Source organism: Gigantopelta aegis, chromosome 9 (genome assembly GCF_016097555.1).
Source record: "Gigantopelta aegis isolate Gae_Host chromosome 9, Gae_host_genome, whole genome shotgun sequence".
NCBI classification, from domain to species: domain Eukaryota; kingdom Metazoa; phylum Mollusca; class Gastropoda; order Neomphalida; family Peltospiridae; genus Gigantopelta; species Gigantopelta aegis.
The window spans coordinates 46,192,146-46,217,411 of NC_054707.1; the positions used below are offsets into that span (position 1 = coordinate 46,192,146).

General features: G+C 39.7%; 1 protein-coding gene across 1 annotated transcript; it reads left to right on the forward strand.

Annotated features, from left to right (window-relative positions):
- Nucleotides 1-2,568: 2,568 nt before the first annotated feature.
- LOC121381162 lies at nucleotides 2,569-16,771 on the forward strand. Its single transcript, XM_041510336.1, has 5 exons — nucleotides 2,569-2,676; nucleotides 7,637-7,967; nucleotides 9,771-11,129; nucleotides 12,327-13,358; nucleotides 16,568-16,771. Exons 2-5 carry the CDS (start codon nucleotides 7,671-7,673, stop codon nucleotides 16,628-16,630), a joined length of 2,751 nt encoding a protein of 916 aa, XP_041366270.1. The 5' UTR covers nucleotides 2,569-2,676; nucleotides 7,637-7,670; the 3' UTR covers nucleotides 16,631-16,771.
- Nucleotides 16,772-25,266: the final 8,495 nt, after the last annotated feature.

The window sequence follows — 25,266 nt, forward strand, 5'->3', positions numbered from 1 at the left end:
GATACTTCATGAAGATAGGAGAGTCTCCTGTCTAATATATTGGCGTCCTCATAAGCGGCATATCTAGATCTACCACGCTGCTATTCGTCTTTAAAATAATCAAAAACGTTCTTAATACAATATTTTACATGAACTGAAATGCTTTTCGATTTACCAATATTTTACTCAAATAACAATAATGTATAGAATGTCCAGTAATACATATTCTGTGAACTTATATACCCTTCTATACTTGTATTTCATGTGGTTTACACAATACTACAACAACACGTGCAATCATAGATTATACTTAGAAATAATAAGTTATTGACCATCGACTTCATATGTATTGGCAATGTTATAGTATTTTGGACATTCAGGGCCGTGTCTTGGGGATAGGCAAGTGGTGGAACCCCCGAAAAAGTCTGGACAATAGCGTTTTGGTTTACAAAATTGCTTTGCGCATTACAAAAGTACCCCCCCCCCCCCCCCCCAAGCATCACCATAAATACTATAGATTTGACAACAAGGGATCCTAACACTGTGACTCCTTAACACCCCGACCTTGTGTCAGCTGATTTTTGTTTGTTACTACACCCCATTTGAATTAGGTTAGGTACGGTATGTAAATATATAATTTATAAAATAAAATAAATAATGTATTGGTAAAACTGATTCAATATACTGCATGTACAATGAATGAATGGATGAATGGTTAACGACACCCCAGCATGAGAAATACATCGGCTATTGGGTGTCAAACTATGGTAATGCAAACAAATGAAGTGATGATCAACATCAATATAAGAATTCAAGAATTAAATAAAAACAGTGTAAAGAACTGTGCAAAAATACAAATATCACAGATAGATACTGACTTTTACTCAAAATTTCAATTTTGTGCTGTATTGGTCATTCTCAAAGAGAATGTTACACCCCTGCACCACGGTGAGATTACAACACGCGCAGGGGCTGCATGTACATGGAATAGTTGCATGTATTTTTACGTATATCTTTAAAGAAAAGGTTACACATTTTACATTCCAAAACATGCATAACAATGAAACAAGCAATGGCCTTTACGTAGGCTCATATCAATATCTTTTGTTCCATTGGGCTATTTCTCGTTCCAGCCAGTGCACCACAACTGGTATATCAAAGGCCGTGGTATGTACCACCCTGTCTGTGGGATGGTGCATATAAAAGATCCCTTGTTGCTAATCGAAAAGAGTAGCCCATGAAGTGGCCCACAGCGGATTTCCTCTATCAATATCTGTGTGGTCCTTAACCATATATCTGTCGCCATATAACCGTAAATAAAATGTGTTGAGTGCGTCGTTAAATAAAACATTTCTTTCTTTTTAATCTTTTGTTATGCAAATAGCCTTAGTTATTTATAGGAGACAGAACCTGCATTCAAAATATACATAGATTTTTGTAAAATGGAAATAAAAGTCAACTTCGTGCATTTTAGATGATGAAACCGGCCTCGGTGGCGTCGTGGCAGGCCATCGGTCTACAGGCTGGTAGGTACTGGGTTCGGATCCCAGTCGAGGCATGGGATTTTTAATCCAGATACCGACTCCAAACCCTGAGTGAGTGCTCCGCAAGGCTCAATGGGTAGGTGTAAACCACTTGCACCGACCAGTGATCCATAACTGGTTCAACAAAGACCATGGTTTGTGCTATCCTGCCTGTGGGAAGCGCAAATAAAAGATCCCTTGCTGCCTGTCGAAAAAAGTGTAGCCTATGTGGCGACAGCGGGTTTCCTCTTCAAAACAGTGTCAAAATGACCATATGTTTGACGTCCAATAGCCGATGATAAGATAAAAAATCAATGTGCTCTAGTGGCGTCGTTAAATAAAACAAACTTTACTTTTTAGATGATGAATTGTATATAAAACCTGTAGGGGTATGGGTTTGTTTTCATGCAAATGTAAAGAAAACAAGAATTGAATAGGAATTAAACGTAACATTTGCAAAAAACTTAGGGTCTAAACAATTGAACAGGACTATAGTTGGTGTAGGCATATTTTGTTGCTCTGTGCTTCTCTCCGTCTCTCTCTTGCTGTACACGTGTTTCTCTCCGTCTCTCTCTCTCTCTCTCTCTCTCTCTCTCTCTCTCTCTCTCTCTCTCTCTCTCTTCTTAGGCCTGTCTCCGTCCGTGTCTCTCTTACATGGGCGTACATAAGGGGTCGGTCGAACCCATCGACCCCCCCCCCCCCCCCCCCCGAAATCGCCTTTTTTATAATTTAATATATCTGACATTATTATATTTACTCAACATAGAAATATATGCCCAATATCTCTGCAATCTATTTTGGAATCCCCCTTTTCAAAATCCTATGTACGCCCATGTCTTACTACCCACCCACCCCCCCCCCCCCCCCCCATCATCTGCATTTTGTTAAAATGTAAATTAATAAATGTATACAATAGGCTGATTTTTTTTTTATTCCCCGGTATGTATTTTATCTACTTAACATTGAACAATCGACATCATTAACAAACTGCTAAAATAAAATAAATGATGAAACGTCATATAAACCAATCGCTTAACTGTTAGACTACGCCTGTCAAGGTCATTGCTAAAAGTCCGTTCCCGACTCCTCAGAAGTGTTTTAGCGAACGAACCAAAATCGACAGACAGTAAGGATAATGACGCTTCCTAAGTGGCACTATCCGAAAGAAATCCAAGTAAGCTAAATTAGAGTAGTACTGCTTATTTTACACCCCCGGGTATGTTGTATTTCAGGCAGTGTTTTCGTTAATTTCCGCCATACCTTCGTACTCGCTAGCAATCAGCCATGTTAATGCTGTGGTTTGCAGCACTTTGGTTGCTAATCGATTCAGTCTTCTACAAATGGCGTTCTTGGTATCATTTCTACGTCACTTTGTTACCTATACATTGTTATCGGTTTATTCTGACCTTAAAATGATGAAATTATGTCCAGTTGTATTTGGTAACTTGACTATTTTGATACAAAGCATAACGTAGTGCAGATCGGGGACTGTTATGGTCTGTTCAAAGAAACTAGGTCACGCAACAACAACAAGAGTTGATTTACTTTTCATTGTAATGGATTCATTGACATTTTCCGATTATATTAAGAAATAAATTTGCATTGTAATGTAATAGATGAGTTTGTTTGTATTTTATAGTTCTAATTATGTTGCTTAATTGTTATTATTATAATTATATATTAATTTTTATTTATAAAATATATTTTCTATGATAAGTTAATTATATGAAAGTAACTGTAATTGTCGGATCTGTATGTAGACCTGTTCCTTATTACATTTTGATAAACTTATGCATCCATAAATTAATTTAAAGCTGAAATTCCAAGTATATTTTTTAATTATTTAATCAGGACTATATGATCTAGAATCGATCATCCATGTTATTGTATTTTCTGTACTTGCCATTGTTCAATAATGTTTACATCCAGACTGGTAGGGCCTAATAAAAATGGAAATTAAACTTTGAAATTTAAACAGACCCTCAACTACATGTCAATATTTGCCCTGGATAAAAAATTACAACCAAATATAATTTATTATTTAAAAAAACAATATTTTTATTGGAGAATCTTTAGACCAAGAATTTAGAGTGTGTTCATTTGAGGCAAGCACTCCATAATATTATGCCAGGTGGATGTTGTTAGCATGTTTGCTGTCTTTGTGCAACTCATTTGTCTCTAATGACCCTATCTAGAATGTGTGAGATCAGTTAATTTATTTATCACAAATAAATGCACAAATAATGAAGTATGTCACTTGTAACTAAGAGGGGCGCGATGTAGCCCAGTGGTAAAGTGTTCACTTGATGTGTGGTCAGTCTGGGATTGATCCCCGTTGGTGGGCCCATTGGGCTCCAGCCAGTGCACCACAACTGGTATATCAAAGGCTATGGTATGTGTTATCCTGTCTATTAGATGCTGCATAATATATTAAATAGCTGATGATTAATAACTCAATGTGCTCTAGCGTTGTCGTTAAACAAATCAAACTTTTTGTGACTTAAGATATTGCACCTTTAAGGGGATGAAAAGTCACAAGTTTATTAAAACAATAATTCTGTTTGTATTATATTGTAGTAGTGTTGGTATAAAGTGTTCCTACATGGCAGTAACTAGTGGGAATTTCCCTATTGGCTCAGTTGGTAGCCAGGTAGAGCACTGGACTGTCATACTGAGAGTCAGGGCTAGCTTTGGCTGATCAGAAAATTTCACAAAAAAATGTAAAACCTAAAGCTATTGCTCAACAAAATATCAATTATCACACAATTTTTGTTCGCCAAATTAATATAAAATTTGCCAATTGTTCTTAAAGGGACATACCCTAGTTTTTAAACACTAACGCATATTTGTGACTATCATAACCGTTTTTGATAACTTAAATCATACTTTACTTTGATTTTATTGTTTAGATTAGTAATTTCTGTACATTCGAAGTGTTTTTGGTCATCCTGGTGTTTTTATTATCACAAAATGCATTTCTCATATTTTTAATAATGCACGTGTGTCTGAGAAGTAACAGTTATGGAGTCAAGTTTTAGTCTATTTATAGAGGGTATTTCACCATTTCAAAGTCACAGACTCATGTTTCACTCAATTGTAACTTTATCCAAATGTGTTACAGGTTTGTAGATTAACTAAACTTAGTGTTAATTTTCACAGGTTGAAACTAGGTCCCTTTAAAATTCACAACTGGCAAATTTGGCAAGTAGCAAAGCTAGCCCTGAGAGTGGTTTGAATCCCCTCGGTGGAGGTTGATTTATATACAGCCTGTATTACAGGGTATGTTACATTTGGAGACAACGTAGGAACTGGGTGTGTTCTTAACACAAAAATTATAACCCAGTTAGGACCCATAACACTTCAACTGTTTGTGGCCCACAACTCCGGGACATAGCTTCACTTGAGGAGGGAGTATATATTAATGTTGGTATAAAGTGCTCCTACTGGCAGTAGCTAGTGGGAATTTCCTAATTAGTTCAGTTGGTAGAGTGCTGGACTCTCGTACTGAGAGTCTGTGGTTCAAATCCCCTCAGTGAAGGTTGATTTTTCTGTTACATTAGGAAATGATTATGATAGGAACTGGTAGACGACAGCAGGGCTTTTGTCAGAGGGTACAGATAGTATAATTATATACCCAAAAATCTTGGCAATTAAAGGGACATTCCTGACTTGCTCCATTGTAAGATGTTTCCGACTAATAAAATATTTCTACGATTAAACTTACATATTAAATATATTTTCTTGTTTAGAATATCAGTGTCTGTATATTCAATGTGTTTCTGGTCATCTTAATATTTGTAATAAGCCCAAACTGGATTTTGTCTTCAAATAATTTCGTACGTACGAAAAAAATAGTTTTTAGGAAATAAAATGAAAGTTAACCTAGTACAAATATTAGAACGATCAGAAACACATTTAATATACAACAACTAATATTTTATGCAGGAAAAATATATTTGATATCTAATTACAGTTGTCAAAAAGTATCTGTTAGTCAATAACATCTTAAAAATTGAAGCAAACTCAGGAATGTCCCTTTAATGGATATGTATAGCCTGTGTGACATTGTATTTTGTATTTAAATAGATCACAGTGTTCGAAATAAGCACTTGTCCGTTTGTCCTGACAAGTGAAAATCTGATCGGACATGCTAAATGTACCTCAATAAGTTGTCCAGTGGACAAGTAAAAATGTTCAATGTAGTTTAATTTTGAGCAATCAAAAATACGGTCCTTGTACTTGAATAAAACAAAACATATATTTGGACAAATGAAGAATTCTGCTTATTTCTATCGCTGGATCAGGCCTACAAAAAACCCCAACAACAATAATAATAATATATAAATTAAAAGAAGAAAAAAAAAAGTATCTTTAAAAGAAAAGTAGGGTAGGAATATTCAAGTAGTAAGTGTCTAGATGAAATGTTACATGTCATCTACATGTACAAATTAATTATAAAATAATAAATATATACATGTATATAGTATTTGCATGGGGGGAAAATGGGTTGGTCTTTGCTTTTAAGTAGGGTCATCAGGTTCCAGGAAACAATGTTTTTTAAGTCTTTCATCAGGGTTTCTGCCAGAGGGTAAAATGGGTATGGTGCCATACCCAAATTGTTTACAAATGTTTATTTTTTTGAAGTTGACCTTTTGTCATAATTAATGACTTTTTATCATTACTGTATGATTTTCTTAACTCTAAACCTAACCCATTTTCTTGCTGGAGGAGGCACCCCATACCCCCTATCAACTGCAGTTGCATTCAGCACACACATTAACTGAGTGTCATACCCAAAAATTTATTTCTATCGGAAACATTGCTCATAATATTACTGCTGTTCAACTTGTGTCAAAGTATGAAGTACAGGATCAAATTCCAAAATACTTCAAACTCAGATCCACCTGCCTGTAGTAAGTAAAGACACTTACATTGTTTGTTCAGTTTTATATATTTTTATTGCAGACCCTCAGATTATTTTCTGACATTACTTAGTTGAATTTTGCAGCTTTAAACATAATTTTTTTATAACTATAAGTGAAAGGAATACATATATATGTGTTTAACACAGTTTTAAAAGGTTGTTTTGTTTAATGACACCATTAGAAAACAATGATTTATTAATTATAAGCTATTGGATATCAAACATTTTGTAATTTTGACATAGTCTTAGATACGAAAACTGCTGCATTTTCCATTTGTAGCAAGGTATCTTTTACATATTACCATATCCCACAGACAGGATAGCACATACCATGGTATTTGTTATGTCATCTGTGGTGCACTGGTTGGAACAGGAAATAGCCCAGTGGCAGGGCTAGCTCTGCCATTTGCCAGTTGCGAATTTCAGGAACAATTGGCGAGTTTTATTTTGATTTGGCGAAAACATTTCATGTAATAATTGGTATTCTGTTGAAAAATAACAGTGGATTTTGTTGAAAAATAACAGTGGATTTTGTTGAAAAATAACAGTGGATTTTGCATATTTAAAGATAATTTGGCGAAGTGTTTTGCTCACCCAGAGCTAGCCCTGAATGGGCCCACTGAAAGGGATCGATCCCAGACTAAACATGCATAAGGCAAACGCTTTACCACTGGGCTACTTTCTGCCCCAATTTTGACAAGACCTACATGTATACATTAATCTGTGTTGTATAGAATGTATTATTTTGCATTTAACACTGAGAAGTGGGGCACTATTCCACTGGTATGTATTACATTATAACTATTAAAATGGTAATTTTTTTTTAAATATAGCTGACAGGGAGGGGAGATGTATCACCCACCCCCATCCCTAAGGAGGGTAATATTAAGTACTCTAAATCTTGGAACTTAACAGATATATTTTTATAATTTTTAAAATAGATTATAGTAAGAGAAGTTCTGTTTAAAATATGTCAAAGTGAATGAAATGCAGTGCCCAATTTCAAATCATTTCAAACTCATAACCACCTAGTAGGGGTACTTATAGTCTGGTTTAAAAAATTTATTATGAACCCTCAAACTGTTTTCTGGCTACCCCGATGTTGAGACTGTAATTGTCTTTGTATTTTACATTTACGGGTAATGTTATAATATAGTGATGAAAGATAGCTTTAATACATGTTTATTTTTATTTTTTATTTTTTATCAAGCTGATGATGCCATGATTACAAAGTAGAAGCCATCATGGACAATTTTCACCACTCAGAACAGGCAACCAACATGTCTGCCAGTGGCTTATCTGACAGGAGCTCTCTTCCCATGGGAGACAACTTTCATCACCCTGAGCATGGCGCCGCTCTGCCATCTGGTAGCCTCTCTGACCGGAGTCCTCTGCCCCTGGGTGTTGACCAAGACCCGCCGGTCCAGTCATGGTCAGCAACGGCGGCGCAGGATGATGTGGCGGCTGACTACTCCATGTTCCCCGCCACACAGCCGGACGCAGACTACGCCTCCCAGCAGATGACTGACATCGTACATCAGGTAACACGGTCTCAGGGAACGTTTAGTTTTTAATATTTAGTTTAGAGAAATTTCTACTCAATCAAAAAACTATTAGCAACTACAATTTAGTTTTAAAATTGTGTTTTGATCCCCAAAACTTGATGAGCGAAAAGTGAGAACTCACTTGATGCATGGTCAGTCTAGGATCGATCCCCATTGGTTGGCCCATTGGGCTATTTCAGCTAGTGCACCACAACTGGTGTCTCAAAGGCCTTGATATGTGCTATCCATTATCCTGTCTGTGGGATGATGCATATAAAAGATCCCTTGCTACTAATGGAAAAATGTATCCTGTTTCCTCTTTAAGACTATGACTGGCCTCGGTGGCGTCGTGGTCAGGCCATCGGTCTACAGGCTGGTAGGTACTGGGTTCGGATCCCAGTCGAGGCATGGGATTTTTAATCCAGATACTGACTCCAAACCCTGAGTGAGTGCTCCACAAAGCTCAATGGGTAGGTGTAAACCACTTGCACCGACCAGTGGTCCATAACTGGTTCAACAAAGGCCATGGTTTGTGCTATCCTGCCTGTGGGAAGTGCAAATAAAAGATCCCTTGCTGCTAATCGGAAAGAGTAGCCCATGTAGTGGCGACAGCGGGTTTCCTCTCAAAATCTGTGTGGTCCTTAACCATATGTCTGATGCCATATAACCGTAAATAAAATATGTTGAGTGTGTCGTTAAATAAAACATTTCTTACTTTCTTTCTCTTTAAGACTATATGTCAAAATTACCAAATATTTGAAATCCAATAGCTGATAATTAAAAAATCAATGTGTTCTAGTAGTTTAGTTAAACAAAAACAAAACTATAACTTTTTTCTACTCAATTAAAAAATGATTAGTGACTATAATTTAGTGTTTAAAAATTGTGTAGTGATTCCTGAAACTTGCCCCACAAATAGTGACACAATACTGAATAAAATGTTCTTTGGCTGTTACTAGTTGGAAATAACCGAGGGCACACACGGTCGGGGTCTAAATTGTGGCCAAGTCTAATACTACAGAGCACTGCTAATCTTCATTTTATTTCATTTCAACTTATTTTCGTGCTTATATCCAATTAAGGTTCAAGCACACTGTCCTGAGCACACACCTCAGCTATCTGGGCTGTCTGTCCAGGACAGTGGGTTAGTTGTTAGTTGGTTAGTGAGAGATAAGAGAGTGTAGTGGCCTTACACCTACCCATTGAGCCCTTAAGAACTTGCTCTGGGTTGGAACCTGTACCGGGCTGCGAACCCTGTACCTACCAGCCTGTAGTCCGATGGTGTAACTACTGCGCCACCGAGGCCGGTACTGCTAATCAAACAGTCTGTGATGGGTGGACTGAAGAGTCCTCCAATAAAACATTAATACAGCTGGCACACTTTTGGTGCATCTGTTAGACAAAAATGAAGCTTCTACTTCATTCTATGATTTTATACACATTAATTAGAGATGACAAATTTGGGTAAAAGAAATGACCCATGCATTTAATAAGTCATGTTACGTTTTTGCAATCAATGTTTAAGTTGCTAATAAATTAATGCTAGGCATTTCCAGAATTGTGTTTGAAAATATAAATCCAAATAAAAGAGAGATTCAGCCAATCAAATTGAAATATATTAAGGACTAAATAATTCTATTTATTCTAGACTGAGTATTTTGGTAAATTTATTATGGAGTATATTATCCAAATTCATCTACAATTAGCAGTTTAACCAATGATCACTTAAAACGTGACATGAGTACTGAGTATAACTTGTTTTTGTTATTCACACCCACTGTTTGTTTTTCCCTATTGCAGACGTACATGCACTCTGGTCTGACACAGAGTGATTCATATGACGGAGATCACTTGAGAGACATGACAAGGCCACAGGGTCTGGACATGTTCAGCAGTCGAGGTTTAAACATGCCAGATACTTATGAAGCACGCAGTAGCCTGAATGATCAACACCCAGTGGAGGTGTATGAACCCCGAGGGAGCCTTAGCGAGCACCCTGTGGAGGTGTACGAACCTCGAGGGAGCCTTAGCGAGCAGCATGCCATGGACCTGTTTCAGATGAAGGATGTCTCACAGGACTCTCTGAACAAAGGAAAAGACGTCCCATCAGCTGGACGGGTGATGGCCGAGTCACGAGCTCAACCCCCGATGAAGATGTCAGACCACCTGACAGACTCCAGGCATCTGGCTCTGTCTGATATACAGGACTTAAGGAGGGTCAGTATTTCTGGAATCCAGACCATGTGTAAGCCTGGTGGGGCTGAAGACAGCTCACAGTACACAGTGCTCGACATGCATTACAACAACCGACCAAACATGGAAGTCACCAGTGCCTCGACGATGTCAGATGCAAGGTACCAGTCCCTCATTGACAGTATGGCCATGGCTCAGAGAGTGAACGATTCGAGGAATCTTTCTGCAGCCAACACGTCAAGACACTTACTGCCAGCTCTGAGTCCTCAGTATGCAGATGAGAGACCGCCGAGGATGGTCAATCCACAGTATGCTGGTAACCATAGCAACAGGCCGGGGCGATCTGTTGCTAATATGGATACGTACTGTACGAAGAGTAATTCTGAAATGTTTCAGGCAGACAAAGGTGATGCTCAGGGAGCCGACAGGAATGTGTCTCTGTCCCAGCACAGATCGGTGCAGAGAAACTCTGTTGATGTCTTCTCCGAGCGATCAGCCAGTTCATTTGGTCAGCAGATCTTCGAGGACAGCGTAAGAACATCCTCATCTCGAACGTCAAACACCAATGCCAATTTTGTCTATGCCGAGACATCTGCGCCTATCGTCAAGGCAAGGCATCTGTGCTTCCAGGAGGAGGAGGATGTGCAAAGTAAAGCCTCGGGCACAAACGTCAGCTTCACATTTGTGGACAATTCTGTGCCCATGTCGAAGATGAATCACCAGATGTACGAAGATGACCTGAGGACCAGCCAGGCGTCTGCTGGCCATTCTGAGTTTGTTGGTGGGATGCTGTCATCCAGTGGGGGCAGTAACCACGGCAGTGACACGGCGATGGGAAGGAGTGACCAGGAGGTGTTGCTCACAGACAAGGAGTGGACCCAGGTGACCAGACTGAAGCTGTTCCACATGATGACCAACAAGAAAATGTGTGACGTGGCACTGAAAGCGGGAGATCTGAGGATTGAGGTAAGAGTTTAAGCTGTTTACAGCTGTACCACACTGAGACCTGTAGTTATTTACAGAGGTCTGTACCACTGTCCTGTTAAATTTTATAGTTCAGACTTGAGGCTCATACTAGGATCTAGCACAGTTGATAAGAGTGGCTGCTTGAGGTGTTTGTGTCATGGGATCGAACCCCCTCTGTGGACCCAGTTCTAAGATTGTTGGTTTTTTCCCATCCCAACTAGTGTCTCACTACTGGTATATCAAAAGTGATGGTATGTGCTGTCCTGTCTGTGGGAAAGTGCATATAAAGCATCACTTGCTGCTAATTGAAACGCCCATTACTGACTCTGGTCGGGCTGCTTGTGCTCCTTTGTACATGCCAGCACGGGCAACCTTTCTGTCACCCACCCCAAACCTTTTCCTGTTCTGGACGGAGGAGTTGGCAAAAGTCGACACCTGTGTTCGTGACAGGCGTGTGCTACAACAGCTTGTTCTGAATGTGCACGTTAAAACCTATGACCTGACCTGACTGACCGGACCTGCTAATTGAAAAAGGTAGTGGGTTTCCTCTAAGACTATGTGGGTCCACAATTACCAAATGATTAACATCTAATAACTGATGATTAAAAACTAAATGTGTTCTAGTGATGTCGTTATACATAACAACTTTAACTTGCTCATACATATAACACAGGCCCAGTACTCATTGATGGCAGAGTTAAACACTGTCAGTTTCAGTTAGTTCATGGTTTGGTGACCATCTATAATACAGAGTGCTGATAGGGGATCAATGTGAATTAATGCCCTTGGCAGTGCAAGGTGACGCCATAGAAAATAAGGGTCCATCACAAAACAGTACTGCTAAGGTATGCACTGTCCTGTAAATAGCTTGTGTGGCAGCAGTGATACATCTCTCTCTCTCTCTCTTCTCTCTCTTCTCTCTCTCTCTCTCTCTCTCTCTCTCTCTTCTCTCTCTCTCTCTCTCTCTCTCTCTCTCTAACAAATAGTTTACAATGCACTGTGATATCATTAAAAACATTACTTTCTTTTCTCTCACAAAACCCCATTAGCCTCTGTTGTGGACAGATTGTTCTGGAGGCTGCATGAACAGCAAACCTGGAACTTAATGAAAATAAGGGATAAATAAAAATGTTTTTTTAAATAATTTAATTAAAATAGTACTTATAAGACATTTGATGGTTGACATTTTTATTGTAGATCCACAAGGTGGTTCTTTGTGCAGCCAGTGATCAGCTTGCAATGCTGCTGGACTCTGTTGACAGTGACGGTTTTCCAGTATTATCCACCAGTGCTCAGGTTTCAGAAGATGTGCTTCACGCATTCGCAGAATTCCTCTATCTTGGATCAGTAAAAGTCACCATAGACAATATCAATGAGATGAATAAGCTGGCAAGCGCTTTCCATATCTACGCACTACACGATCTCTGCTGGGAGCTGCTTGAGAAGAATGGAGCGGGGGCAAGTAACAGGTTACGTGATCTGAAACTGACCTTTGAGAGTCATAACTCTACCAGCATTCAGAGGAATGACTGTGGAATAAACACTGACAGTACTGTAGGCTTGGATGCAGACGATGATGGTGAAGCTAGTGAAATTAAGTTTTCTCCCCAGTCTGCAAATAAAAGTGGTTCTACTGGAAGAGGTAAAGGTCGTGGCCGAGGAAGATGCCGCAGTCAAGGTCAAGGACGGTCAAAGAGCATGCCTGAAGAAACGAAGGCCGCCAAACCAGTAGAAAAGATTGGTGCTTCAACACATACTTACGGCACAAGGGGACTGGCAAAGAAGCAGCTGTTTGAAGACGGTGTTTCTGATGAGAACAATGAAATGAAATCCAACCAAAAAGCAGCTGTGAAGACTCCAGTACAGACCACCCCGAAGAGAAGAAGAATGAATGCCAGTAAACCTGTGAACACTGAGATTATGGGTGAAGCTGCAGATAACACAGAGGCTGCAGCCCCGAGTTGTGAAACGAAACCTGTTAGTGACATCAAGGATTGTGAATCTGTGGTAAAAGCTCCCGTAAAGCCGCGACACAGGAGCCTGAAGCAGAAACTGATGGAGTCTGTGACTGAGGACAGTGCCCTGGACAATCCGGCCGTGGTGAGCAGCAATCCCCTGGCCAGGCTGATGATAGACGAAGACAAGCACACGGCAGCTGGGGATCACCTGGAGGATGGTGCAGATTACACCAGTCTGAAAGGAAAAAAGGGGAAAAAAAGCTCGGGCAAGGTACATACATGTACATGTGTTTAGGATCTTTTAACAATTTTGTGCTCTTTTGTTCATGCTCTTCATCTCCTTTTTCCATATGAAACTTACATGTATGCTCTGATTCTGTGCTCTCAACCTTCACAAACAGAATAAGTCTATGGAATAAGGAGAACCTAAAAATGAGATAGCAATAAATTCAATATTTCTGGTAACTCTTTACCTGTAAAATATGAGTTGTAAATAGGACATAATTTGAAAATAATACAAGAGTGAAATTTTTAGAGATTTAAAAAATTACTGTGTTTCAGTAATTTTGTATTGAGATACTCATTTTATTGATGGTTGTTGGTATATCTCACAACTCCATATATTACTACTTTAGATTAATAATTTAATAACAAAGCTAGAGGGAATGTGTTCCATGCACTTGTATAGCATACTGGGGGTGGGACCAGATCGGTCTAGCATACATCACGGTCAGTGGGCCCATTGGGCTATTTCTTGTTCCAGCCAGTGCACCATGACTGGTATATCAAAGGCTGTGGTATGTGCTACCCTGTCTGTGGGATGGTGCTTATAAAAGAAAATGTAGTGTGTTTCATCTCTTAAGACTATATGTCAAATGTTACCAAATGTTTGACATCCCATAGCCCATAATTAATAAGTCAATATGTTCTAGTGGTGGTGTGTCATTAAAAAAAGAAAAAGAAGAAAGAAATGTTTTATTTAACGACGCACTCAACGCATTTTATTTACGGTTATATGGCATCGGACATATGGTTAAGGACCACACAGATTTTGAGAGGGAACCCGCTGTCGCCACTACATGGGCTACTCTTTCTGATTAGCAGCAAGGGATCTTTTATTTGCGCTTCCCACAGGCAGGATAGCACAAACCATGGCCTTTGTTGAACCAGTTATGGATCACTGGTCGTTGCAAGTGGTTTACACCTACCCATTGAGCCTTGCGGAGCACTCACTCAAGGTTTGGAGTCGGTATCTGGATTAAAAATCCCATGCCTCGACTGGGATCCGAACCCAGTACTACCAGCCTGTAGACCGATGGCCTAACCACGACGCCACTGAGGCCAGTTTAAACACAATTATTTATATATATATATACTGAACAAAATAAGAAACTTCCGCTAACTTTGCTTGAACATAACTTGATGAAAACAAACTGGGGCAATAATTGTTATATATGCGTTTAAAGAGTGTTCCATGATGCATCATTTGGTGCAAAAATCATGGCCATAGGTTAACAGAAACTGGGAGAAATTTTGACCAAGTGTGGTAGGGGTTAAAAAAAAACCCACCCACTTAACAACGGGTATGACCACCTCTTGAATTGACCACTGCAGTGCATCGCATGCGCATAGAATTGACTAAAGTGTTGATTTTTGCTTGTGGAATATTGTTCCATTCCTGAATGAGCGCTTGACGAAGTTCGTTGACTTTAGCGGGTGGGTTGGGACGACGCCTCAATCGTCTGTCCAGACTATCCCAGACATGCTCGATGGGGTTGAGATCAGGACTTTTAGCGGGCCAGTCATCAATGAAATCAATGTTATTTGTCCTAAGAAAATTTACAATGTCTCTAGCTGTATGAGAGGTGGCATTATCATGCTGAAAAATCGAGATGTTGGCGTTGTTATGGAACAGAGGAATGACGTGATGAGCGAGAATGTCATCGCGGTAATGTTGAGCATTTAAATTGCCATCAATGACGACTAGTGGTGAACGATAACCATGGGCAATGGCTGCCCAGACCATGACACAACCCCCACCCCCGAAACTATCTCGTTCAAGAACACAGCAGTCAGCATAGCGTTCATTTCTCCTACGGTAGACGCGCACCCTGCCATCACCACGTTGTAAAGAAAATCTGGATTCATCCAGCGTCGCCATATCCAACGAGTGTGTACACGTGCCCAATTAAGACGATTTAGACGATGACGTTGCGTTAAAACGCATCCAATGTAAGGATGTCATGCGTGTAAACCGTTCTCCTGCAGACGATTACGAACAGTTTGCCCACTGATTCGGTTATTATGAAGCCCAGGTGTGTTAGCAGCAGTAGCAGTGGCAGTTTGGAATCAATTGCGCAAATACGTGTTCATGATTTAGAGAATAACTAACGAGCTATGAGGAATTACGGATTATCTGTCCTGAGTTAATTAATGTTGTAAACCCGAGCCTCTGGCGAGGGTTTTACAACATTAATTCACGAGGGACAGATAATCCGTAATTCCTCGTAGTGAGTTGGTTATTCTCTTTATTACCCATTGTCAATCTTTAACGATTTTAAAAGTGTATTTACGTTCTCTCTGCTGTAACAACTAACAAGCTCTACCAGCCATAACAATATATGCATGTTACCGGTGCACACCCAACAGTATCCACCAAAGAATAGTTAAAAAAAAACCCAGTCAAAATAATAAAATAAAAACATTTTTAAACATTTGTACATATATTTTGATTTTTAATTCCGTAAATGTTCGTATCGTAAACAAATATTTGAAGTTCGTAGTAATAGTTTGACCGATGAATGGAATCATGAATGAACAAAAAGTAGTCCCGGCAGTATATAATTGCCAATCAAATCTTGTCTTTTTAAAGCCAGCCAATCAGTGACTGTAGAAGCAATCTGCACACTGTGCAGAGATCGAAAAAATAATACCCCGTATATTTGAGCCCATATGGGTAATAAATAGCGGTCTTGACCACGCGTTTCTGTCGTTCGAAATCTTACGCGAAGATTTTGTATCGCTTGACTAGAACTCCCAACATGCCTTGCAACGTCTTCTGTTGACATGCCAGCATCAAGCATGCCAATCGCCCGTTCGCGTAAATTATTGGGTATTCTTGGCATACTAAAAATGCTACAATGTAAAAAACGTTAATGTTTTTTACAAATTTTGAAGCGTTTTCGTTCACTTGACAACAATGTCAGTAAGACAAGTAAAACAAATTGACCGAATACTACACGGGACATGTCGAACCATGCATGCACATGCAAATTGAATTTCACGTTGTTGATGATTAACAGTGCAAAAATAATCGATAAAATTCATGAATCCTGATAATACAGCTCACGGCTAATACTACATGTACCTATAGAATTTCATTACACAATGAATTCTTTAACACAACAAATACTATATGTACAAATCGGAAGTTTCTTTTTTTGTTCAGTATATATATATATATATATTATATATTTTCAGGAAATTTCCCATACCACCCCATCTCCAGATGACAGTCAGACCTCCACCGAAGAAAAGAGCTAAGATGGAGCTGAAACGTCTTAAACTGGAGGAAGAAGAACTAGGTTTAGGTCTCAGCCTCCTTGAAGAAGACATGGATGACCTGCCCTTGACATTTGTAACAGAGCAAGAGGAAACTCCAGAGGTTAAAGCTGTTGACAAGGTCACCAAACCAAAGAGGTCTCCAAAACAGAAACGATGTCGATTTGCAAAGACAGACGTCGTGGGACAGCTGGCAATGAAGCTGGAAGCATTGGCTGGTCATATTCGTGTTGCCTTGCGGCAGTATAAGTGTGATTTGTGTGGTAATGAGTTTGTGTTTCCCAAGAGAAGTGTTACTCACCTCTTAAACACCCATAATGTGGAACTCGGTGATGTCATGTCATATGTCACCATACGAGAGAGGGTGGAGGAGTCGCCCAAAGTCTGTGATATCTGCGGCTACAAGAGCAAGGACCCCAATTTCTATTACGTTCACATCCACAAGTATTTCCGGCATGGAATTCCGCTGCCCAAAGGATGGAAGCCATACACATGCGACATCTGTGGCAAAGAACTCTTCACCAAATTTCAGCTCAAAGACCACAGGTTAGTGGATAAACAGGCATTGAAGTAAGCATATAGCATGTGGTAACGATGTTCAGGTTACCTTAAATTGTGGGCATGGTAACTTATAGGCTACTTCCCATTTTTATTACAAAGAAATCTCTTCACGGACACCGACCTCGGTGGCACGGTGGTTAAGCCATCAGAGACTACAGGCTGGTAGGTACAGGGTTCACAGCCCAGTACCGGCTCCAACCCAGAGCGAGTTCTTAAGGGCTCAGTGAGTTGGTGTAATGCCACTACAGCCTCTTCTCTCTCACTAACCACTAACCAACTAACCCACTGTCCTGGACAGACAGCCCAGATAGCTAAGGTGTGTGCCCAGGACAGTGTGCTTGAACCTTAATTGGATATAAGCACGAAAATAAGTTGAATTGAATTGAACGTATTTTATATTTGAATAACACTCAAATCATCCCAATTTATGTGTAGTAGTCTTCCATTGTCAACTGTTTTTTAATATGTGCACACCACAGGTACCTTCAAACAGAAACCCCTAATACATATACTATAGTTACTTATATAAAGAGTAAAGGTAAGACATTTCAGGACAAGAATTTACGATGTCCATGTATTGAAAATATCACCACAAAACACATACTAAACGCATCGTCAAAAGCTGTATATTATATAACGTAAGTATAACATATCCAACGTTATTGTTTGGGGATACCTGTGGTGGTAACCTCCTGTTAACCTGAACAACCATTGACTTACTTTGATGCCTGGATAAAGTGTACATGAACTGTGCTGGATGGGCAGGGTAAAGAGCGGTCGGTCAGACATAAATCCAGTCCATACAGACTGGTTGACACACTTTGATCTCCAGTTATGCATCCAGGATTTTTGAATTGCCAGTCTATTATGGAAACGTAATTAAAAAATAAATAGTTTGATACATGGATTTAAGACCTGTCTGTATATATGATTCTTACGAATGTATGTATTTTGTACTTTCTTCTTGATAAGGGATTGGCAGACCTGAGGCCTAATTCACAAAGGTCTCTTAGGCAGACCTGAGGCCTAATTCACAAAGGTCTGTTAGGCAGACCCGAGGCCTAATTCACAAAGGTCTCTTAGGCAGACCCGAGGCCTAATTCACAAAGGTCTCTTAGGCAGACCCGAGGCCTAATTCACAAAGGCCTCTTAGGCAGACCCAAGGCCTAATTCACAAAGGTCTCTTAGGCAGACCCGAGGCCTAATTCACAAAGGTCTCTTAGGCTCTGCTAGACAACAAAGCATCCTCTTTGCAAGTCTTTCAGCATTGCACTGCGAGATCGCAAAGTTGCAAGAGTTTAGTGAATTAGGTCCGTCTTCCTTTTCTTTCTCTTAACAGTCACATTTTGCATTTCCATTATATGGTTTTTATAATTGGGTTCAGCTGCATTTGTTCACTAAATGGGGCAGGATGTAGCCCAGTGGTAAAGCACTTGCTTGATGCGCGGTCGGTCTGGGATCGATCCCCGTCGGTAGGCCCACTGGGCTATTTCTCGTTCCAGCCAGTGCACCACGACTGGTATATGACTATATCAAAGCAGGGGTAGCATTAAGGATTTTTTCCCAGGAGTCCATTTTTCTCTAGTGGACTCATTTGCTCCTGAATTGGCTCATTTGCACGAGTCCATTCTGAAAATCCATGAGTCCATATTTTTTTTCGGAAGTAACAGCTTAAGAACATGTTTCCATAGCTTCAGGCAAGATGGACAACATCCACATCTTGTACGAGTTCGTTATTTTTTTTTTTTAATGATGTTAAAAATTGCGTTTTTGATCGTTCAAAGCAAACAACTATGGCGGCCATGATTGTTTCTATGTCTGATGTCGGGCAAGTCCAATTTCCAATTATGTTATTATAGTTTAGTTATTTGTTATCAAAATAAACAGTTAGTGATGCATATCTAATTTAGATTGTTTTGTTTACAAGTAAGGGGAAATCTATCCGCTTATAGAAATATTCAAACAAGTCAGTAAACTGTATAGCTACACTCGGTTCCATTTTGACAGAAGTTACGAGGAGTTCTGATTTCCCAATATCAGTGTGGCCAATCTATGTGATAATGACATCATTTTGTAGACTAATTTTGATAGTGGCCACAATTATTGTGACATTTCATCTTTCCACTACACCACTACACGTCAGCTTCACACGGCCCATTGATTGTGACATGCATTGGCCACCCGAGGATTTCCGATGGCATTTACAATAGGTTTATAGTGGGAATGATAGCGGAGACCATGGCGGGATTATGAGTGACAGATTGACTTAGCTAACTGATTCCATGCGTCCACATCACTTAGTACGTGGTGATGATGGAATAAACATGCGTCTTTGAAAATAAACTGGGACGGTTTTATTATCACTTGTGGTGCTGAGCAGGCATCCAAGTCTGCTTTCCATACGTTCAGGGACACATGGACGCATCTTAATGTGACCCCTGCAAAGGCCGTGGTATGTACTATTCTGTCTGTGGGATGGTGCATATAAAAGATCCCTTGTTGCTAATCAAAAAGAGTAGTCCGTGAAGTGGCAACAGCGTGTTTTCTCTCTCATTATCTGTGTGGTCTTTAACCATATGTCTGATGCCATATAACCATCAATAAAATGTGTTGAGTGTGTCGATAAATAAAACATTCCTTTCCTTTCCTTTGTTCACTAAATATACTTTCCCATTGCAGACGGATTCACTTTGAAGAGACGCCATTCATCTGCCAGGTGTGCGGCCAGGGCTTCAAGAGCCGGACGTGCCTCAACAGCCACGTGTTCCACCGCCACTCGGATGAGCGCAAGCACCGGTGTACGGAGTGCTCCAAGGCGTTCAAGACGCGCACCCAGCTCCTGGTGCACATGCGTACGCACAGCGGCGAGAAGCCCTACCAGTGTCCTGAGTGTCTGTACAAGAGCACGACACGCGGCAACATGCGACTCCACCTGACCAACCGGCACAAGCTTGACCGCCTGCTCGCCAAGACCGTCATGCAGCAGATCAACAAGGCGTCGGACATTGGCGGCAACAACAAGGTGTCGTCGTCAGTGTCGCTCGACCACGACCTCAAGCCGGGGCTCGATCAGGACATTCTGCAGGACGATCACACGTTCGATCTCCCACCAGCTGTTCACGACACGAATGGAAATGTATCGGGAACCACGACAACGATAACGCTCACTGATAAAGGAGTGCTGGCGGAGCATGCCATGCACGCAATATTGTTACCGCTGGCTCAGGGCGAGAACGATGGATCACCACTCTCCTCTCAGACCATTGCTACGTACGTGGTAACGGGATCGGTTCCTCTGACAGGAGAGATTGGTGAGGCAATCGCCATCGGGGAGGAGACCAGTCAGAACAGTTCCATCAGCATCGGCCAGCAAGATCAACAGTGCACGGCCTTGAACTCCACGGCTCAGAGCCATCTGTACATGCAGCACTCTCCAATCAGCCCCCCTCCACAGTCCATCTCCCCACAAACGACTTACGTAACCTCGGCCCACAGTATCTCATCTCTGTCTCCAGTTAATCTCCCGGCCAATCACCAACAAGGATCAACACTTGTAACAGATGATTCTATTGGCTCAGGATCTGATGCAGCCATTATTCAAGCTTATTATCAACAGCAGTTTTATGCTCACTATTAAGATTGAAATATTTATTATCAACGGCAGTTTTATACCCATTATTAGATTAAAATATTTATTATTAACAGTAATTTCATACCCATTATTAGATGTATGTATTTATTATCAACAGCAATTTCATACTCAATATTAGATGCATATATTTATTATCAAAAGAATTTCATACCCATTATTAGATTTAAATATCATTATGTGCAGTCTCTGCCTTGTCAAGGAATAAAGGGAGTTAATCTGGTGGTTAAAAGTAGTAGTCACACCTTTGGCTGTACCAAATGACTGTCGATTGTGGTTTTTGATACCTGGTAATCAGTGGTTTCATTATGATGGCCATTGAAATTGAGTATTTTAAAGTTCAATATCAAAAATAGAACAAATGTGACTATAAATTTGAGAGAGAGAGACAGACGGACAGAGAGAGCGAGGAGGGAGGGAGAGAGTGAGTGTGAGAGCATTTTTAATATGCCCATATACCACTAAGGTTTCAGGCATGTCTGCCGCAGGCTGTCCTGAGTTTACTGTCATTATAAGATGTGTGATTAAGACAGCCTTGTCAGTGATTACGTTATGTATTAAATATCATCAGAATATCATTCATGGCTGTCTTTCATGGGATTGGAATTTTCTTGTTTAGAATATCTGTGTCTGTATATACGTGTTTTTTTGTTGTCCTAATGTTTTTAGGAAACCAAACTGAGTTTTTATTGCCCAGAATTTTATACATATGGGGGTGGGGAATACACACGCATACACACACATACACACGCATATAGATATAGTGTCAAATGAAGTTTGATTTACAAACATTAGGATGATCAGAAAGACACTGGATATAGACATTAGGGACTACATTTACAAAGCCTGTTTTTATCCAACATGCGTGTAATTGGATTTATTACCCACATAGTTCAAGATATACAGGGAAATATAACCAGTATGACATTTGTGACATAATGATTTCACGTGCACGAATGACATAATTTTGGAAAACGACATCATAATAGCAACTTCCCCAGTCTTGGCTCTCTAATCGCTTACCAAATTGACATCATTTTGTCATCTCCTTCTAGTTACGTTTGAAATGTTTTGACACAGTCCTTTGTTATTCATAAAATTAATATTTTGGATAATGTGGATAATGAAGAAATTATTACACTTGCGTGTCAATTGTGCTGATGTTATGAAACTCTTATCAGGATTCATGTACCGGTATTACTCTCGCTCTCGCTCTGGCAATACAAGAATCTGGACACTCGTTTCGTAAAATCAGTATGACACACAAGCTCGTATAATAATCTCTATACATTTACAATGCTTTATTAAACCAACATGCTTTGACATTTCAGCCTTTATATTCTAAACAAAAAATGTATTTAATATCTAGCTGTAATTGTAGTTGTTAAAAAGATTATTTTAGTCAGACACATCTTAACAATGACAATAAACTCCTCAGCAAAGGTTTTAGAAAGATCAAACATTTATTACAACATACAATGTATGTTTGCATGTACCGGTACACTCTGAAGTGGCTGATGAACAAAGGTCCTGTGGTATCCCATACAGCATAAAAAAAATTCACCACATCTGGTATATCAAAAGGCCATGTGTTATCTTGTCTGTAGGATGGTGCATATAAAAGATCCCTTGCTACTAATGAAAAACTGTAGCGGGTTTCTTCTCTAAGACTTTATGCCAAAATTACCAAATGTTTGACATCCAATAGCCGATGATTAATAAATCCATGTTCTCTAGTGGTATCATTAAAGAAAACAAACTTTTTATTTTTATTCCTACCGATCCTTCACTCAAAATCCTTTTTCTCTCCTCACACCTCCACCCTTAGCCATGTGGAATTATGCTGTTCTCAGAGTATATGGAGACCTCGTGTGTTAGTACATTTAATTACACATTACTATTTACTCATGTGCCAAACTACTTAACTGCAATGTTTTTTTAATATTGAGAATTAAATATTTATAATATTAAAACATGTTTATTCTTCACATTTCTGGGTAAGTATCGATGATGGTTGTCAAGTTAAAAAGTCGCAGGGGTCAAAATACTACATCACTCTGGACCGGGAGTTATTTTACTCTGTACATTCACAGAGTAGATAAAGTTGGTCAAGTTTGGTCTAGTAGGTTTTGATTCGGCACAGCAGAATTTGTAGCTTACCAGATCAAATATCCATTTTATTTCAACTCATTTTCATGCTTATATCCAATTAAGATTCAAGCATGCTGTCCTGGGCACACCCCTCAGCTATTTGGGCTGTCTGTCTGTCACTTGTTAGTGAGAGAGAAGAGGGTGTAGTGATCTTACACCTACCCACTGAGCCCTTAAGAACTCACTCTGGGTTGGAGCCAGTACGGGGCTGCGAAGCCTGTACCTACCAGCCTGTAGTCCGCTGGCTTAACCACTGCACCACTGAGGCCAGTTCCAAATATCCAGCAGAAATGTTAGCCAATTTCGACCCCTGAGTTGTATTAGTTAAAAGTTTTAACTCGAACAATAAGATAAGTCAGGCACTGATATATGGTGATTTATTTTCAGGATTCCAGTTAAACTGTAAAGTGATATGATATATAGAAGTTTTGGGATAACCTTATGCTTCCTTCCCAAAATCAGGGATATGAAGAGACAGTTGTCTGTGACATTGAAAGGAGGAAATAAGACAAGAGCTCGTCTCCATAACCATTACTCTCTGAGATGTGTGCATTTTGAAGAACCTGACAAATGCATTTCATGGTATTTAAAACATCAGGATAACCAGAAACACTTCAGATGAACAGAAGTGGATACAGTCTAAAAGTCTCCAATTAGTGAAAAGTATGATGGAGGTTTTAAAAACTAGGGTCTGTCACTTTTGAAAGTTGTTTGGTCCAGTTCCTTCAGTATCGAGATATCAAAATGTGACTGTATTTAATGTCACTCTGCCCATAGGATTAAACTGACAGACCGTAGTTTTTAAACTCTATAACATATTTTTCACAATTAGAGGCATTTTTGGTAATATATGGTAGAATTCACTTCCATTTTATTGTTTAGAATATCCATTTTTGTACATCCAAATAAATCTGTTTTTAATACTAAAAATGAAGTACCTCTATGAAATAACAGTTATCGTGCCAAGCTCTAGTCTATTTTTAGACGGCATTTCCACATTTAAACATCTCAGACTTTAGTTTCACTCTATTGTAACTTTATCCAGATGTGTTACATGTTTTTAGACTAACCAAAATTAGTATCCATCATAAAGCTATTGCCCGATTCACAATGGTTCTAGGATTGATCCCCGACAGTGAGCCCATTGGGATATTTTGCATCCCAGCCAGTGCTTCACAACTGCTGTAACAAAGACTGTGGTATGTACTACCCTGTCTTTCAGCTGGAATATATACTGACACACGATGAAAACGCAAAACAGATATTTTTCAACATTTTGTTGTGATTAATGAAAAATATATTTATTGGACTTAAAATAACAATTTATAAGAAGAAGATGGTGGATGATGACCATTCTGGAGAGCAAACTGTAGTCTCGCAGCACGATGTCGCGGTGCCATGATGTTACCCTTGTACGGGTGTCTGCATCCGAGTCCAGCCGTTCTGAGTCGACGGATGACCATCATCGGATGGATAGGCCTTCCATGACATCCTATCATGTTGCTTTCTGTCATCGTCACAGTGCTGAACTGGTCACAGAGGTGGTGTTGTTGAATCTGCCGATCTTGGCGTGGGGTCATAACGGGACGTTGACCAGGTCGAGGTCGATCATGGACACTCCCAGTCTGTTGATGACGTTCAGCAAGTCCAAAAGTTGATGGATGGACTCTGAAGGTCCTAGCAACTTGGCTTTGCGAAGTCCCCCCTCGAACCATGCCCAACGCTCGCTTCCTTTTTTCTTCCCCGAGTCGTGGCATTCTTAATGTGATGAGGAATATGACACCATTGCGTGATTTGTATGTGTCCACATACTGGCATTTCACGTGCATTGCATGTAGCATGTAGTGAACGCATTTTACACCAATTTGTGTGTTTCTGCTATTATATGTGTAACGAGAACAAAACCAGGATTAAAACCCAGACAAAAGTACCAATCAATGGCTTCCTCTCATAAATTGTTATTTTAAGTCCAATAAATACATTTTTCATTAATCACAACAAAATACTGAAAAATATCTGTTTTGCGTTTTCATTGTGTGTCAGTATATAAAAGATCCCATGCTAATAAAAAAGAGCTGGCCTTGGAAGTTGCACCAGCAGGTTTCCTCACTCATTACCTGTGTGGTTCTTAACCGTATAACCGTAAATAAAAATGTGTTGGGTGCATCGTTAAATTAAATATTTCTTCTTTCCTTCTCAGTTCAGAAGATAAAAGGATTTTTACTGCATTTTAAAATTAAAAATAACCTAAGACCAA

Bases quoted from the DNA above. Each gene is read 5' to 3' on its own strand.
- LOC121381162 (XM_041510336.1), top strand. From the start codon at position 7,671: ATGGACAATTTTCACCACTCAGAACAGGCAACCAACATGTCTGCCAGT. The intron at 11,130-12,326 runs GTAAGAGTTTAA...TTTTTATTGTAG, and splicing joins CGGGAGATCTGAGGATTGAG to ATCCACAAGGTGGTTCTTTG. The intron at 13,359-16,567 runs GTACATACATGT...ATATATTTTCAG, and splicing joins GGAAAAAAAGCTCGGGCAAG to GAAATTTCCCATACCACCCC.